Source organism: Cavia porcellus, unplaced genomic scaffold (assembly GCF_034190915.1).
Source record: "Cavia porcellus strain 051 isolate PalLab524CR breed Dunkin Hartley unplaced genomic scaffold, mCavPor4.1 scaffold_7, whole genome shotgun sequence".
Lineage (NCBI taxonomy): Eukaryota > Metazoa > Chordata > Mammalia > Rodentia > Caviidae > Cavia > Cavia porcellus.
The window spans coordinates 65,032,675-65,050,759 of NW_026947490.1; the positions used below are offsets into that span (position 1 = coordinate 65,032,675).

At 35.9% G+C, this 18,085-nt stretch overlaps 1 protein-coding gene and 1 long non-coding RNA gene across 13 annotated transcripts in view; one reads left to right on the forward strand and one right to left on the reverse strand.

Annotated features, from left to right (window-relative positions):
* The window catches only part of Arhgap12 (Rho GTPase activating protein 12), a 111,943-nt gene that overhangs the window by 64,739 nt on the left and 29,119 nt on the right, over positions 1 to 18,085 (forward strand). For 7 of the 12 annotated variants that reach the window (XM_063253738.1, XM_063253742.1, XM_063253748.1 and 4 more), the window contains 4 exons: positions 1,003 to 1,143; positions 2,102 to 2,182; positions 8,556 to 8,681; positions 12,713 to 12,787. In XM_063253738.1, coding sequence (XP_063109808.1) covers positions 1,003 to 1,143; positions 2,102 to 2,182; positions 8,556 to 8,681; positions 12,713 to 12,787 — 423 coding nt within the window. The remainder of the gene's footprint in view (positions 1 to 1,002; positions 1,144 to 2,101; positions 2,183 to 8,555; positions 8,682 to 12,712; positions 12,788 to 18,085) is intronic. The other 5 variants (XM_063253743.1, XM_063253744.1, XM_063253745.1 and 2 more) reach the window with 4 other exon arrangements.
* On the reverse strand, positions 188 to 9,557 carry LOC134477003 (uncharacterized). Its single transcript, XR_010048874.1, has 2 exons — positions 9,441 to 9,557; positions 188 to 483 (listed from the first exon to the last, which is right to left on the reverse strand). It is a non-coding gene; the product is annotated as an uncharacterized LOC134477003 (long non-coding RNA).

Here is an 18,085-nt window from a genome sequence, read left to right on the forward strand (position 1 = left end):
GTGCTGGTGTTAGAGGCATGCATCACTGTGCCCATTTTGTGTTTTTAGCTTCACGCAAATCTGTATCGTTTCTGTATTAAATTGCTGATCATTCTGTATATTCCTGTTATTTTGAAGTTTAGTTTTTAATAGCCTTTTATAAACATTTGTTTGAGTGAATTAGGGTAATGTTTACCAGTTAGAACACAAAGTACAGCATAATAAATCTAGTGTCTTTTTTTTTTCCATTTCCCTTGTTCATATACTTTAAAAAATTAGTTGAGGATATTTTATTTGCCAGGCATTTGGTTCACTACTTACGATATACAATGAGTGTTTTTTTTTTTTTTTTTCTTCTTCTTCTTTTAAAGACAGGGACTCACTGTGTAGTTTAGGCTTCTGACCGTGAACTCACTGTGTATGCAGGCTGGCCTTGAACTTGTAGCAACCCTCCTGCCTTAGACTCCTGGGTTCTGGAGTTAGCGGTGAGCAGTGCCGTACCCACTACAAGAGAGAGTTTCCAAAAAGCTCCGTTAGTGGAGTCCTGCAGGCCCTGCTTTGTTGCACACATAGCCTCCGTGTCATGTTTTAACTTGAGGTTTCAGTTCCAAAGCAGCATTAGAGGGGACAGGGATGTAGCTCAGTGGCACATGCCTGCTGGCAAGTACCAGGTCATGAGTTTGATACCTGGTACCAAAAAACCACAACAAAGCCCCCTCCCCCCAGCCCCTCAAAATAAAGCACCGTTATATGGGTTATATTTTATCACTCCTTGTCTGGAAATACTATTTTCAAATTTATTGTAAGTTGTATTAATAATCATAACTAACCGTTATTTACCTCTCCACTTAGCATATTCTATACAATTTTAAGACTTAATAATTTGTTTTGAGAATAAATATTCAAGTATTCTTAGCACTTAAAGCCAAGTAAATTCAATCTCTTAGATTTTCAGTTGCTTATTCAGTTGCTCAGATTTTGTTTTATTTAAAACAAGAAAAATCATTATGTTTCTATTTATAGCTTCTTTCATCAGAAGAAAACTGCCACAGCATTTGTCCCAGCCAATCAGATAGTCAGTGTGGTTCTCCTCCAAGGGGTTGGTCAGAAGAGTTGGATGAACGTGGGCATACCTTATATACCAGTGACTATACTAATGAAAAGGTACTTCCTTTTTTTCTCATCTAGTATTTCTTGGTAAAATTTTCTCATCAAATAATTGTATATTGAAGCTTTAGTAGTATTTTTAAAAGCTTATTAAGATATTCACCTTTGTATTTCTATAATAAGGCCAGTTAACAATGAACACTTAGTATATAACTACTGATTCATGGTTTTAAACTCCTATTATGTTAGTGATTTTTGTGGTTTTGATAGTCCACTTTAGATTGATCTTATAAGGGTAGATGTAATAAATGTCATTTGTTTAGGTTTATTCATTAGGCACATTTCATATTTTTCTTTGAGAAATTCCTTTTCCAGTCCCTCATTATTATATGCTGTCTCATTGCCTAGACTCTTTTTTCTGCTGTGACTAAATTTGTGTAAAACAAAACCATGAATCTAGTATTTTATGAAAAATTGATTTGGGAATATTGAAATCTTACATGTTTATTAATCTGGCATTGCTTTAAGAAAGTAACTGGATGCATGGGTTAGTTTAGAGAACTGACTCTAGGATACAGTAGAATAGGCTTGTACTCCTCTTTCCTGACTCATTATTTGCCATAAGAACCTATGGAAGTGGTAGTTTTCATTTGCATTGTAACCAAGATAGGTTCATACTAGTCTTCCTTAGTCCTCCTTCTCAGACCCTGCAATCTTTGTGTATCTGTGTTCAGTGCACATGTGTTTCTGTGTGTCTTTATGTCGTGTTTCTTGTTTCATTGTTAAACAATACTAGCTTCTCTAGCCTGATATTGGAGAAAGGAAAAATATACATTAAATGTTGAATACTGTACTTATTCTTACCATGTTTAAAATGCAAATCTGTACATTGGTTGATTTTTTTTTTTTCAATTTTCTTAGCAAGTAGAATAAAATTCACAGAAAGACTATCTAATGTCTGGCAGTAGCAGCTTGAATTTACTTAAAATTTATAAATCCTGCTTTGTCTTTATAGTGGCTCAAGCATGTTGACGATCAAGGTAGACAGTATTACTACAGTGCAGATGGGTCTCGGTCAGAATGGGAACTGCCAAAGGTAAGAAGCCTTAATAGTGAACTTTGGTTTAAAGTTGTTGGAGTAATAGCTGAGGATGATTTCAGCAGATTTGTTTTATGTTGTTACTCAGCTTTTAGAAATTAGGAAGACTGTTTTGGTTTTGTTGTGGATTTTTTTTCCGTATTTTAAGAATATATTGAGAATTCTGTGACTGGCTGATTTTTTTCTAAGATGTACAGTTATCTTTGTTCTTTCTTTCTTTTTTTTTTTTTTTTATCGGTACTGGGGATCGAACTCACGACCACCTGCTTGCAAGGCAAATGCTTATGCCGCTGAGCTAAATCTCCAGCCCCCACTTATCTTTGTTATCTAGTACTGATTATTCCTATTCAGAAATTCTTTTGATTTTGCTTAGCTTGAGTTTGGTCTTTTATTATTTCTGGAAATAAAGATTTTTTTCTAGTGGCATAATGCCAAATTATGTTTAATTACCATGAGTTTGCTACTGAAATTGCTCTTTAGTGTTTTTAAGGGAAAGAAAAGTGATTTACTAGTCAAGATTATCCTCTTACGCAAGTGTAATTCAGTCATTGGCTGAGAGATAATATGTGGTTATGAGTTCTGCTAGGGAAAACCTCTCTGAGAGAGGAAGAAACTGAATTGTATCAGATCCTGAAAGGGTGAAACTCTATAACATGGGCATAGGTGCTGATCATCGTGTGACCAGTGGAGAGTCTTGTTTTGTGGTGTTCATCTTCTGCCATCATTTGCCACATCTATCAAGTGTTAGAATATTTTAGAAATGTCTTGAACTCCCAGTTAAATTGCATATTGCAAGGAAGCTTGAGTTGGGTTATGTGACAGTAGGAGAGTTAAAGGAAAATGTTTTAGAACCTCTTTTTAATGGATTATCACTATATGGTGATAGTTTCAGGTTAAATTCTGTAGCCTAAATAATTTAGCATTCATACTAAGTCTAAGGTAAGTTCTGTCAGGCATATAACCCACAATGCAAATACAGTACTAGAGATGTACTATGTTCTGAATATATCTTGGGGTTTAGTACCATAGTCTTTATTCTTTGAGAAGCTTACAAATGAATTTGGAATGAAGAACTCTGTTAATATGGCAGCAAAATATAACTGAATATGTACACACACACACACACACACACACACTCACGCATACACACCCTTGCCCCAGTTCTGGACTGGATGTAGGGGCAAGGAGTTATGAAACTATGTATTGGATGGGAGGCAGGATTGGGAGTAGGAGGTAAAGGCAAATGAATGAAGAGTAAGAGAACACTACAAAACATTTCTTTAAAGTTGCAAATGCAGTGAAATCTAATGTTACTAGAGACACAGAAAATAAGCAAAACATTGTACTCAAGGTGAAATTTAATTTTCTTACTAAAGACTTGAAGCTTGCTATGGATGATCAAATTAAATGAAGGTTTTCATTTTAAAAGATCATGAAATTGCCAGGTATGGTGGTTCATGCCTGTCTTCCAGCACTAGGGAGGCTGAGACAGGAAGATCATCATGAATTCAAGGCCAATTTGGGCAACATAGTTTAAGACCAGCCTAAAAACATAGCAAGATCCTGTCTCAGAACAACAGCAATAACATCAAAACAAAAAACAAAACTAAATTATGAGGAATAAAACATTTATAAACAGATAAGTATAATGAGGAATAAATTAGAAATGTTCAAGAAGAAAAGGATGGTTACTGAAATAAAAGAAGATTGTGTAAACTCTAGAAAGAGGGACAAGAAAATAACCGATATGAAGACAGCTATGAGAAATGACGAATGGATAGAAAGTTCCCTGTCTTTTACTAAAAATTGCAAGAGAAGAAAGTGGAGGAAGCAGTAGAGAAACTATTAAAATATATCATTTCTGGGAACTTTGTAAAACCAAAGGAAAGCATAAATTTTGTTTTGTTTTCTTTTGTTTTTTGGTACTGGTGGTTGAACCCAATTCCTTCACACAGAAGTACAGTCCCACCTCTTTGAGACAGAGTCTCGCTAAGTTGCCGAGGGTGGGTTTGAATTTGGGATCCTTCTGACTCAGCCTCTCAGTGCTGAAGTGACAGGTATGCACACTATGCTGGGTTAGGCCTGAGTTTTTAACTGAAAAGTATGCTATGAATATTGACCAGCATAAAAAATAGGTCCGTACGTTGACAAATTTTGCTGGAGGTGTGTAACTTCAGAGAAGGAATATAAAATTTTTGTGGTAGCACTCATATACAAGATAATTTTTAAGACAAGTATATAATAAAAGGGGAAGATAAAGGAATATAATTGTGGGTACAGTTTCTTTATTCCACTCGAAGTACAGAATGTTGATACTGGTAGTCTTTGATAGTGTATATTATAATTGCTAGAGCAGTAAGTAACTGTAATAAAAGAAACTTAAACTGTAGTTCTGTTAAGACATAGAAGTGAAAATTGCTTGAGTTGCCCATAAGAAGATGGAGGGGGCATTGGAATGATAAACAGAAAAGAAAGCAAATAATTAGATGGCAGATGTGAATCCTAACATAGAAAAAGGTACATTAAATGTAAATGGCTAAACACACCTGTCAGAATGGTTGAAATGCCATGACACAAACGTAGAAGAAACTCACTCCAAATATGAGACATTTTGCTTAAGGTTATCTGTCACAGGATCCACATAAAGTCTCATGCTTTATGGTGCGATTTACAGAAGCTTCCTCACCTGAGTTATGAACTAGACTAGAAATTGTCTATCATTGCTTCTATTCAACAATTAAGAAAAGATACAGTTGAAAAAGAAGTTGTAAGTATATTTTTGACTGTTAGGAAATCCAAGAAAACCTACAAACTTAAAGCATGAAAGTTCAGAGGTTCCTGGTTATAAAATCAACATAAAAACCATGCATTTGTCTGGTAAAAAGCTTAGAAATATGATAGGAATAAAGATGTCATTTACTTTAATAGTAGCAGCAGTAAGAACCATAACTAAGAATATGCCTGTTAAAGGAGTGTAAGATATTAATGTTCCTGGGTTGAGAAGTTTCCCTTTCTAACAGTATCCAATTAATGCATTTTCATACTTTTGAGATTCATATTTGTAGATAGATGTCCATGAAAAGTTAACCTATTTTTGGACAGGGAAAATTGGGAGAGGGACAGGAGAGGTTTGGCTTCTCCTGGGGTAATTAGACAGTAAATATACACATGTAAGGACATGGTAAGTTAGTAGGAAAGGGCCCAGAGTTCAGGTGTGGCCTTACACATCTGTAGAGTAAGCATGGACTTAACAGTACGTGATGTTAAGATGATTGATTATTCACAGTAAAATAATAAAAGACCTTGATCTTTTTTCATGCTTAATGATTTCAGTTAGATTAAAGATGTAAATTTAATGAGCAAAATGTTGGAAATTGTACAAGGATCTGTCGAAGAATGTTTCTGTTGTAGAGAAATCTTATATATACCAATAAGAGACAGTTAAAAACACATAGGTAAAGTACCTGACTAAATGGTCAGTATCTGGAAAGTTTTTTAGCTTTCTAAGCATTCACAATAATGTAAATCAATACAGTGAATATTTAAATCTCCAGGTAAAGATATGTAAATGTATATACACATATAAAACATGTGTAAATGTATATATACAGCAGAAATATGCAAGATGATTAAAATATATGGTGAATTTTAAATTTTTAGAATTATAGTAAAAGGCACATATTCATTAATTCCCCTCAGAAAACTTCCTCTTACTTCAGACACATTTATCCCATCATTTCACTTTGTGAAACAATTCTACAAGTCCTCTTTTATAAATGTCATTACTAGAGGTGTTTAGAAATACAGTGTGTGCTACCAAGTGCCACCCAGTGGCAGGGCAGGCCTGCAAAAATACTACATTGTGTCCTACCTACTTTATTCACTGGATCTGGGGGCAGGTGACATTTGGCTTAACTTCCCGAAGTTAAAACAACCACAAAAGGTAAAATGTTTTGAATTGATTCAGGACGTTGAAACAGCAGTGACACTGCAACTAAAGATGCTTGAAGAGAATTTCCTGAAAGCCTTCAGAAAGTGGCCAGAATGGTAGGATAGGTTTGTTCAAAGTGAGGGGCAGGATTTGGAGGGTGCATTAACAGCAGTGTGTCTTTCCCTGTAAACATTTTTTAAAAAACGTAAACATTTACTGTGTTTTTTAGTTACACTTTGTGTGTCATATACATAAAGTTTATATTCAACGGCATTGAGTGTTGAGGAACTGGAGCAGTGCCGTGCATTGTATTCTGCTGCAGGAGTGAAAACTAGTGTCAACATCTTGCACGTGTCCACTTGTATCAAAATTGTGTTTTTGTGTGCACATCAAGGTCAGAGCATGAGATTTATTTCTAAAAGGAATTTTTGCAGTGAAAAAGTTGAAAAAGGTACAATGGTATGATTTTGTTTTTAAACCTGTCAAATAATACTAGTGATGCATAAGTGTATTCCGTTGTGAAGTGTGTGTGAATGAGGAGAGCTGGGAAAGCAGAGAGAAGTGGAATTGGGAAGCCGCATTCAGTGGGCATCTGATCTAGATGTAGTGTTTCCTCAGGAGAAAATACTGAAGCAAATAGCTTATGTTAATGTGCTGAAGCTTGATAGGAGAGTTTTTTTAAAAAAATAGTCGGCTCTTGTGTAAATGATTAAAATAATTCAGTTAAAGTTTTTGAAACAAAATTTTTAAAAGGTGATTCAGAACATTAATTTTGCTCATCTTTTAAAATTTGACTATGTGTGTATGTGTTTTAACTGTTAAGGTTTTTCTTTCTTTTTAATTATTTGTGTCAGCCAGGTATTTAGCTTCGTGGCACAAGCCACTGCCTGGCAAGTATAGGCAGTGAGTTCAGTCCCTGGTACCAAAAAAACCTGTGTATTGTCTTGTGTGTTAGATTCTGTATCTAACATTTTTTATGATTATACTGTTACTTTTGAGTACATTTAAGTTTGTGATTATTACCCAGTTTAATTTTGTAGTATTCTTGGTACACATCGAAATCATTTCTAAGTTGGAGTATTACAAGCTCAAAAACTAGGCAGGCCTCCATTGAGGGTCTTACACAAGCTTACACACAACTGCACGTTTTAATTATTGCCAGTGATGACTTAGTTGCAGGGAAAAGACAGCCCTGTTTGCTAATTGGTTCTCTATATTTAGAGAATGTCTGGCAGAGGAAATTTTGGTGGCCTTTAAGTGTCATTACTGTTTAGTCTAGAAATGGTCATTTTGTGAACTTCGGTCTTAAGACTACTGTTTATCAAAAAACAGTGAGTCACAAGCATATACCCAAATGTGATTGCCTGGCTTTGGAAAATTATAATGCAAAGACCACAGTAACAACTTCGGGAGACAGCTGGGGAGGCCGAGATGATTTCATCCTGGAGAGTAAAGAATTCCATTGTGGAAAGAAAGCTCCTGGGAAGATATTTTAAGTAGTACAACATCCTTAAAATATAATGGTATTAAAACTATAATCAGTTTTAAAAGTTAAGATTTGCTAAACTCTTAATTATGAGTGAGGCTAGTTGATATTAAATGTTCTTTGATTTTAGAAGAATGTATCTGTTAAAAATAGAATTTTTTTTGGTCATTTTATAATTTATGGAGATGACCTAAGGCAGTATTATTCTACCAGCTTTAAATTTCTCAGATGTTTTTCTTTTGATGACCTTCTTGAGATTTTATACAATTACAGGATTTAATACCTTCCTAGTGATGTGTTCTTAATTTTATATGTAGTTTTCTTTTGACAGTGATTATTTTTTATATGCAGCTGATATATTCAGAATTGGCCTTGAGAACCTGAGGGAGAAAAATAATAATATGTTTGGCCTTTAAGTGAAATTAAAGAGACAACCTAAAACCTAAGACCCTTAAATATTAAGAGTATTGCTTACATATAAGCATTAGTTTTAAAATGTAAACCAAAAATTAAAATCATATGGATTTGATAATCAACATGATTATAAATTAAAAGATAAAATTATCTAGTAATCTCCTTTTATAAATTATAACATGTTTTGAGAATCTACTAACAGGAGAGTATTTGGTACCTTTTATGCTTTGTTTACTCTTATAAGCAACCTCGTAAATAAGATATTATTTTGTTATATATGTATATTTTTTTTTTCAGTTGGAAAAGCTTAGACTTACAGAGGTTAAATATTTTACAAAACATCAACTGGGCCTTTTTCCTACTGGAACCTGTAGTCTTCTCAGGTGTGTTAGTGTGTAGGTTAGAGATAACAGAGGTAGAAAGTTCATAGTGGTGTCATGGGGTGAAGTGAGCCTAATACCCTTGTGTTGTTTGGAGCCAGCATATTTAGATTCCACTTGTGTTTCTGTTACTTACGAAGTGTGTTTTGTTTTCTTTAGTATAATGCTTCGTCTCAGCAGCAAAGAGAAATAATTAAAAGTAGGAGTCTGGATAGGCGGCTGCAGGAACCAATAGTATTAACAAAGTGGAGACATAGTACCATCGTATTGGACACCAATGACAAGGTAGGACTTTAGGGAAAACCTGTTGAGAATTTTGGCAAGTTCTTTTTATATTACATTGTGTAATAAATTGTAAACATTTGTTCTAACACCTCATTTTATGTAATACTGTGTGGTTCAAGATGCTCCTTTGCTAAAACATTTGATTTCTTTTGAGCTGACTTAACCTTTGATTTGCATATACTGAAATGTACTCATATTTATTTATTTTTTTCTGAATTAAATTATATACTTTAGTGGCTAGTGTTTTATCTGTTTTTGTAGAATAGGTTTTGACTTGAGGTTTTTTTCAGTTTTTGCAGTGGACTGACTTCATGTAGCTTAGGGATGTATGTGCTTGATGTACTAGATAGGTGACATTTTATTAAGGGGAGGAGGTATTAGGTACTAACAGATTTCCTTCCTTCCTTCCTTTATTTATGCAGGTATTGGGCATCAAACTCATGACCTTGCATTTGCCAGACAGGCACTTAACACCGCTGAGCTAAACCCCTGGTCCATATAAGTGGCATTTTAAAGTCACTTCTGTCATCCTTTGCATGTCTTCAATCTTTTGTAGGTTTCAGAGTGGAGACAGTTCTTGCCTCAGAAAAGATTAGAATTTAGATACTGAAACATTTTAAAATGTTCTTTAGGAATCACATCTTTCCATTGTGGCTTCATTTGGGGGATGAGGTACCTCGTACTTGTTTGAAGAACATCAGACATACCAATATTAAAATGCAGAGGTGGTGGTAACGTCCCTAAGTTAAATATACTTACTTAGTTTAGCTTTTTTGAGGCTGATTCTCATTGTGCATCCCAGGCTGGCCTTGAATCATGGTGATTCTTCAGCTTCAGCTTTCTGAGTGCTGGGATTACAGGCACGTGCACCATGCCTGTTATTTTTTAAAAAGGCAACTATCAGTAAGGACTCACTCTTTTTCTTTCTTTGTTTTTTTTTTTTTTTTTTTTCCTGACCATAAGGTTTCTCTTTTAGCAAAATTAAATTTTCAAAGTTTTTTTTTGCTGTATTTTTTAAGTTTGTTAGTGAAAATAAACTTTTAAGACATACAGTATTGTCTGTATTTGGATACTTTCAGTCCTAATTTTTATATAAACAATTGATTTCAATTGATCAGTCAAAGTAAGTAATATTTTGATATACATGACTATAAAATTGACCTTCATATGTTAATAGTGGACCTCCATGGAGCTATAAAAATAGTTGTCACACATTTGTAAGATGGATATAAAGAATGACAATGAAAGTAGACCAGTGATAGCTTTTATTTTATAAGAATGTTATACAGCTGAATGTAGAGGGCATACTAAAGGAGTAACATTCTGGAGTCTGCTGCTGAAGGTACACTTGGAAATGGCATTGACATTAGCCTAGGCAGGTGAAATTGCTAGAGATTTTGTTAATAGAAGAATTCATCAAGGCTCTTACATACCATGTATAATACTCCAGGACAAAAGGCACTGTTAAATTTCCTCCATTCCCTACTTGTATCAGAACAAATAAAAGATGATAATTTGATGGTACATACTTAAAATTTCTTGAGATCTATCTTCAATGTTTACTTCAAATAACTTAGATGAAGTCTTTTTATATTTCCTCTTTGATTTAATTGGCTCAAATTTGCAAGAATATGACTGAGATCTGCAATTAGTTATTTTTAATAGAAATGACCCCCTTTCCCTTTGTAAATTGCTTCATGAAGTAAACTTTTCTGTTTGTCGTTATCTATATGAGATGTGATTAAAAAAAGTGAATGTTTAAACTTTAAAATCAGTAGTAGAAGACACATTGCCATTAATCCCTCTTAAAATACTCCTCACTTTGATTGAACACGCTTGTCACGTCATTTTTGCCACTTGTAGAAGTTCTCATTCATGTCTTTGGTTGCACTGTCATGGCTGCCTTGATGTTCTTAATTGATTAAAAATATGTACCTTTTGTGATTGTTTTGACTTTCGGAAAAGTCAGAAATCTCATGATGCCAGGTGTGGTGAAGAAGGTGGATACAAGCCTGCCGTCCTCTTGGGTAGCATTTGGCAGGAGCCTTCACTGTACTTTTGATTGTACCTCAGTAAGACACTCTTGCAAGAGGATTTCTAGTACTAGTTATTTAGAAAGTGGAGCAGTGGGATAGTTGTGTTAGAAGCAAGGGAGATTTATTTTCAGGGATTAATGGCAGGGTGTCTTTACTGTAAAATTAGAAAACTTAAAAAAATTCACCATATATTTTGATCACATCTTTATATACCTTTTTTTAAAAGGGCAGTCTTTTGAGGAAATGAAAAAAAAACTTAACACAATACATTAGGGTTGGGGTTTAAGCTCAGTGGCGCAAACGGCTGCCTGGCAAACATGAGGTTGTGAGTTCGATCCCCAGTACCAAAGAAACAAAAACCCAGAACAATACATTATAAAAGACATGAAGTATATGTAAGTTGAAAGGTAACCAAAGAAACCCAGCGCTATGTAGCAAGTGTAGTTAGGGCAGCACAGGTACTGAGGATAACTTTGGAGGATGTAGATGTTAGACTGTAAGCGACACCATTCTAGTTTATGTATGGTTTTTACTAAAACTCCCATTTGTAGATGCATGTTCTTTACATATGCATCTACTTTCATAAATGTTAGATTGTTCTCGTTTATACTAATGGTAATTGTTGCACACACATCATTATTCCACATTTGTCTTTTGTCTCTATAGGATTAGCAGTACTATGAAAAATAAATCATAATTACTCCTTTAAATTCAAGTAACTTATTCTCTAGTTTGTGGATCAACAAATCTTTCCTCTTTGTCAGACTGTTTCAATAATACACCCATGAATAGAAGGCAAAACTGACCTGAAGTTGTCAGAAAGCTCAAGAGTATACTGAAATTTGTAAAATAAGTTTAATTTTTATGAAGAGATTTCTGATGTGATTTTAGTATTTTCCCCATTAATGATATTTCCATTGGGTGTTTGACTTGTAAGAGTACCCTCTTAAATATTTCCCTATAAACTTCTAGGTGACTCATTTCTTTGTTTACAAAACCTGATCTTGATCCAGGTGAACAAATAGTAATGATTTTTACAGTCTTAACTTCAAACATGTTCCCTGACTTATTTTTAGTATTTTTTCCAATTTTCATAAGAAAACTAGAAATGATATAAATCTGGAAATGATTGTCCAAAGGTATTATTCAGTGATAGGAAAATTAATAATAGATATTGGCATATAATTTTTACAAATTCTCTTTTCCTAGATGTATTCAAAGTATCTTGAAGTGGAGAAAATTTGAATGAAGCAAGGCTGTTGATACCAAAAAGTGTTTTGCAGCCTTAACCCCATGAGTAGTCCTATATTTTTAAATTTTGACAAAGCACATTGATTATAAAACTCTATGCTAGTTAGCTCTTAGGATTTCTTAAACCTAGATGTTAAAACATTTTTTTCCTTATGAGTTATTAATCTTTAAATCTTAGTTTTCTTCCTTTTATAGTTTTAATTCTGCGTTTTTCTCATCACTGGAAAGTTAGCTATAAATTATTTTAAGTATTATGAGGCTATAGCTATTGACTAAAACAGCTGTGTAGCATATTGCTGTTGATCAAAATAACATTTTCTTTAGGAAATTATCCAGTAATTCCTGTGAGAGTATTCTTTGCCTAATCCTATGTATCTATACCTGTCGTATCAACAGCACGTTGGTGTGATGAGTGATACATATTTTTCTAGGACAGTTTAGACTTCCTTTAAATATAGTTAATTCAGACTAGTACAACATCATAACTTTAAGCCAACATGATCATTTGTTTTAAGTAATTTTATATGCATTATTAAAGTTTAATCACTACAAAAGCTGCTATATATCGTAAACTTTTTATAACCCCAGTAGTTTTCAAACCAGTAACATACTAATTTTAGAACTGAATATAGAAAGGAAAATAGTTTTCTTAGATGACCTAATTAAGCTCTCCCACTGTGAGTACAGGGAGAAATAGAATTATATAAAATAGAGTAACTTTTTTCATTACTTATTTTTTTGTAGGACTCTCCAACTGCCTCAAAACCCTGCCTTCCTGAAAATGAGTCTTCTCCCTCTTCACCAAAGCACCAAGACCCAGTTAGTATGGTAGAAACAATATAACAGTCCAGTTGTCATAGTCAATTTCAGTAAATTATAAAGTGCAATGCTTCACTATTTTCTGGGCTTCTACTACACAACATTTTTTTTAAAGGAAGAAATAAAATTAAAACATTTAAAATTAAAAATCAGATTTTATTGATTTAAAATACCCCCTTTGTCCAAAATACTGTGTCTAACATTCTTAATTTATAAACCACATTTTTAGATGACTGCTTTATATTTGATTTTTAAAAATAAATACTGAAATTCCCAGAGAAGGCTATGCAGTTCTGCTTTACCCTTTTTTACTCAGGGCATCAGTGCAAAGGTAAGAAGCCTGCCTCTCCTTCCTAACAAGCCTAGACACCCTTGTGCATGGGAGGCCCTGCGTCTCAGCTCTGTTTTCCGAAAATTAGGAAACCTCTAAGCCCATACTTCTCTTCCAACAGCGTCATGGCTGCCATGAAGCTTACCAGGCTCTGTGTGAACACTTGTCTGGGTCTTCCCATCTTGCTGACCGTGGGATTGCCCTTCAGTGCCTTCCCTGTCCTTTTAGAATGAAGTCTACAGTTTGTGGTGCGGATGGGAACCGTTCCACTTTATCTCCCCTTCCTTGGGTCCTCTTCCTCTCTTCTCGCTTGTTGTCTCCTTGTGCCTTCTCTCCCTTCCTGTCCCCTAACACTTGCCATGAACTCAGAGTCCTTGCATGCGTCACTTCCCTGCCGGCAAGACTTCTTTCTCCTGTGTGTGTGCCTGCTTCATTTGCAGGGCTCAGTTCAATTAACTTTCTCAGGGAATTGCATTGTACACTCTAAATAGTATTTAACTATATTTTGCTTGATTTCATAAAGTAGAGTAACTTTTCATTACTTCTATCCTGCAAAAATCTCCAATTCTATTTATGCCTATCTTCCCATTACACAAAGGAAAGCCTGAAAGCAGGAAGAGTAACCACTGCAGGGCCACGTGATAGCTATTCAGTAAATATTTGCTGAGTGAATGTTAAATAAAACTTTCAAGGTTTTTAAAAGACAAGCTTGTATCGTTAGTTGCCTATTCTGTGAAGCTGTGATACAGTAGACTTATTTTTTAGTCAGAGTTCAGATTTCTCCTCATCAGAGGCAGAGACTTCCATACTCTTTGAGTTTTCTAACTTTCTCCATTCCCTATCTTTTATATTTCCTTCTTTTAGTTTTTTTTCTACTAGACCTAGTAATTGCACATACTTACTGTCTACAGTGTGATGTTGGAGAATACCTTGTGTAGTGATGAGACTGAGGTGACAGAGTGTGTCTCTGTGCTCAGATGCTTAGGTTTCTCTGTACCTTTCCCGACGCTGACTCGGGCAGTCTATCTGTGTGGAACAGGCTTGGCTTCATTCACATATGGCTCGAGTCTTGTGCTCTGCCCCGGTACTACAGGTGGACCCTACGGGATGTGCGCTGAGCTACAGCCCCGATCCTTTGCATTTTCCATCTGGAGACACCGTCTCATTAGGTCATTAAGCTGCCAGAGCTGGGTTGGCCTCTGTGTCCTGCCTCAGCTGCACCAGGCGGTGGAGTCAGAGGTGTGTGTGTTCATGCTGGGCTCTGTCTCCTGGCCTCAGGTAACAACTCTCTCCTACTTCTGAGCCTGCAGACCACCTGGTACATTCAGTAAACGCAAGTTATTTCATGTATCCTAAGTATCCTCGCTAGGTTTAAAACCCACAGGGGGTTTATATGTAGGGACTACATGTTTCTACTTTTTGTCTTTTAAATTTCTAACTTAGTACTGGGTTCATAAACATTAGGTGAAGATAAAAATGAACATGATTTTAGTGGTTTTGGCAGGAATTACTGTATGAATTGAGGGCACTGTTAGCACAGTATTCCTGTTAGCCCATTTAGGGAAAAAAAGCAAAAACCCCTTATTTTAAATATAAGTAGTGTACAATTCCTAGAAGGCTCCTGTATAGATTGTGTGCACTTTGAGAAAATGAATTTCTTATTGACCCTAGAAAAAGATATTTGTAAATCTTTTATGTACACTTTCCAAGGACCATTGACATTATTTCCCCAGCCATTTATCTACTTTGTGAAAAGTTTGACAGCAGCTAGACCCAAACGTAACTCACAGCACCTGCCAATGGCCAGCACGAGGAACTGGCACACCAGGTGGGGTGTTTCTTTCCCTTCCTTTCTTCTTCCCCCCCTCCCTTCCCCGCTTTTTCTTTCTTTTCTTTTTTCTTTCCCAGATCTCACTATGTAGTTCAGACCAGCCAGAATCCACCATGTAGCCCAAGCTGGCCTCAGATCTCCTGTGGTGATTCTCTTGTCTCAGCCTCCTGAATGCTGGGATTATAGGCATGCACTACCATGGCTGGCCCCTCTTCAGTCTCTCTAGTCAGACAAGATTTAACATTCTACCCCTTAACATAAATTTTAAGTGTTGATTTTTTTTTTTTATGCTTCATTTTCAGTTTTCAGATGCATTGTTATTTTCATTGTCCCTTCAAATCTTTTTTTTTTTTTTACTAGGCCATATATACTCCTTGAAAAATTAGTATTTTTCTGCAAGGCAACTGGAATGTGAATTATGCAGGTTTTTGTGGACTGATCTAGAGGCTATTCCTTATCTGGCCCAGAGTGCCTGTGAGTGTATGTACTTTAAACTTCTCAGTTACTGAATGCAGAAACATTTTAAAACATATAATTTGGAAACTTCAACTTTTGACCTTGAATACTGAACCGCAGTGTTAATGTGTGCCAAACATTTTGGAGAAAAGGACATTTCAATACTTTTTAAAACAAGAGTATTAGTTTTGCTAATACTTTGCAATTTAAAAATTTGCTATTTTTAAATTGAGTAGTACTTATTCTAAATGTGATTTGCATATCTAATTTTCAAATGATACCTTTCAGGTTTTTTTTTATTGAGGTAAAGATCATATTACATAAAATTAACCACCAACCACTTTAAAGTGTATGATTTGGTGGCACTTACTACAGTTGAGTACAACTGTCACTTCTGTCTGGTTTACAGGACATTTCCATCTCCCTAGAAGGAAACCCAAACCCACTAAACATTTGCCCCTGCCGCCCAAGTTGTGGGATCACAGGCATGCGGCACCATGCCTGGTGGCCTAAGGTGTGTTTATGAAGTTACCTCAGTGAGCAGCACAAATGCATTCACTAATTGTGAGTCACACTATATTTTGAAAATAAACCACACAGTGTGAAATAAAAGTTCGTCTTATTTGGGGAAATATTTCTTCAAGTCTCTTACCTTGCATATCCAAGCCTGTATCACCATCTGTCGACTTGGCACCTTTACATCAAATTCACTATCTTTGGTGTTTAGAAGGGAAGGCTTTGTTTTTTCTGTTGCTGACTTTATATTTTTCCCTGTTAATCTGTACTGACCGCTGTGTGCTAAATGCAGTCCCCAGATGTAGATTGGTCAGACATGGCACGGCTTAATCAAGAAACCATAAATGAAATACACATGCAGTAGTACTTTTAGTTAGGTGTCTGTTCTGTTGGGCTGCGGTAACAAAAATCTATAAGATTATAAACAGCAGAGGCGCATTTCTCACAGCTCTGGAGGCTACAGTCTCTGGGCATCAGCAGATTGGCCGTATGCCGAGGCCCACTCCTGGGCATGTCCTCACACTTGGTAGGAAAGAGAAGGGCAACAGTCCCAGCCGTGAGGGACTCACTTTGTGTTACCAGTCACCCCAAGTACCATCACATTGGGGATTTGGTTTAACGTAGGAATTTGGAGGGCAGAAGCTTTCAGTGTATGGTAAAGTGTGATGAGGGAATCACACTGGGCAGGGTGGGGTGCTAACAGGTTATTTACTACCTCTGAGAGGCGAGAGAGTGCCTGGGAGGATGATCAGGGCAGGTTCTCTGAGAACTCTGTCTAGCCACAGCTCTCCCCTCTCCCTCACTCCAGGCTCTGTCATTGGGCTCTGGGACCCAGGCCTCCCTTGCTGCCGCCTGCATTCCTCACCCAAATAGTATCCCAGTGGGTTCCCAGCTGTGCTGCTCTCTTGGTTCTGTTTTCTCCTGTCTATTTCTTGCGACTTCTGTCCCTTACCACTTGGAGGGAAATTGAAGGCCCTCCAGAGATGCTGGCTTTCTGGCCTCTGTCCCTAGTGTGTTATATTCAAACCCCTCCTCCCCAGTTCCACCTTGCTGACTCTCACTCCTTTGCTTCAGAAAGCGGTCTGTGATTGTCTTTTCTTCCTCAGGTTGAGCTTGGTTCCCCCATCCACTCACCGAGTTAGGTATGCATTTCTTATAGTGTTTACCACATTGTGTGGCAACTTATTTTCATTAGATTTGATGTGGGATATTTTGTTTTTGTAAGATTCGAGTTAGAGTGCTTAATGCTTACAGCATTCAGGCTTGGATCCCTGTTGAGAATTTGGTGAGGGTTTTGGATCCTTTGAACAATGCTTAGCACGCACAGTATCACACCAGATTCAGTTCATCCATTGATTCAGGTAAGTATTCCTTATTTAGACAGTCTCTCTTATCTTATAGGCTTAGGCTGTCACTACCGTGATTCTGTCCATTTTTCTTTCTGCTTGGATGCTTACATTTTTATCCTGCCTCTGTTGCTTTCACATCATCTCACCTGTGGCATTTTTAAATGGCTTTAATTCCCATCTCTGCCCTTACAATTCCAATTCCCATAACCAGTGTCCATCTGTTCTGACTAATGCAGTTTCTTAGTTTTTGTAATTGAAAGCCTTCTCTTTGCTTCAGAGATTGAGAATGCTCTTAGAAAAAAATCTTGTCCATAAGCAATTATGCAATGATGTTTTTGTTATGAGGCAATAGTTTTTATGAAAAGTGTCAAACTTGGGTAAAGCTATTCATTCTGCAAAATAATACAGTAAAAGCACATGTGTCCAAATACTATAGCAAAAATATGAATTAACTAATAATTTTTCAGCTTGGTCTGTAGGTAGAGTTTTCATCAAACCACTCAAACTTTTGAACATTAAAACTCAGTAAAACTCAAGTATTTATCTTCCATATAAAATGAATATTTTCTGGTTAAGGTATCTTGAGGAAATACAGCTGAAGAATCAGCTAAATATTCAAAAATAAATTCTGAAATGAAAATAGTTTTGTTGTATGTATGTGTTTGCGTTTCATGCATTTCAGTTGAATTAAAATCAACTGTCATATCCATATAATGCTTACTAGTAATCTAAGTATTAAAGTTCATTTGACTCTAGGAAGCGAAAACCGTGAGAAAATGCTTTTTATTACCTAGAAAGAGTTAAAATAGCACCAA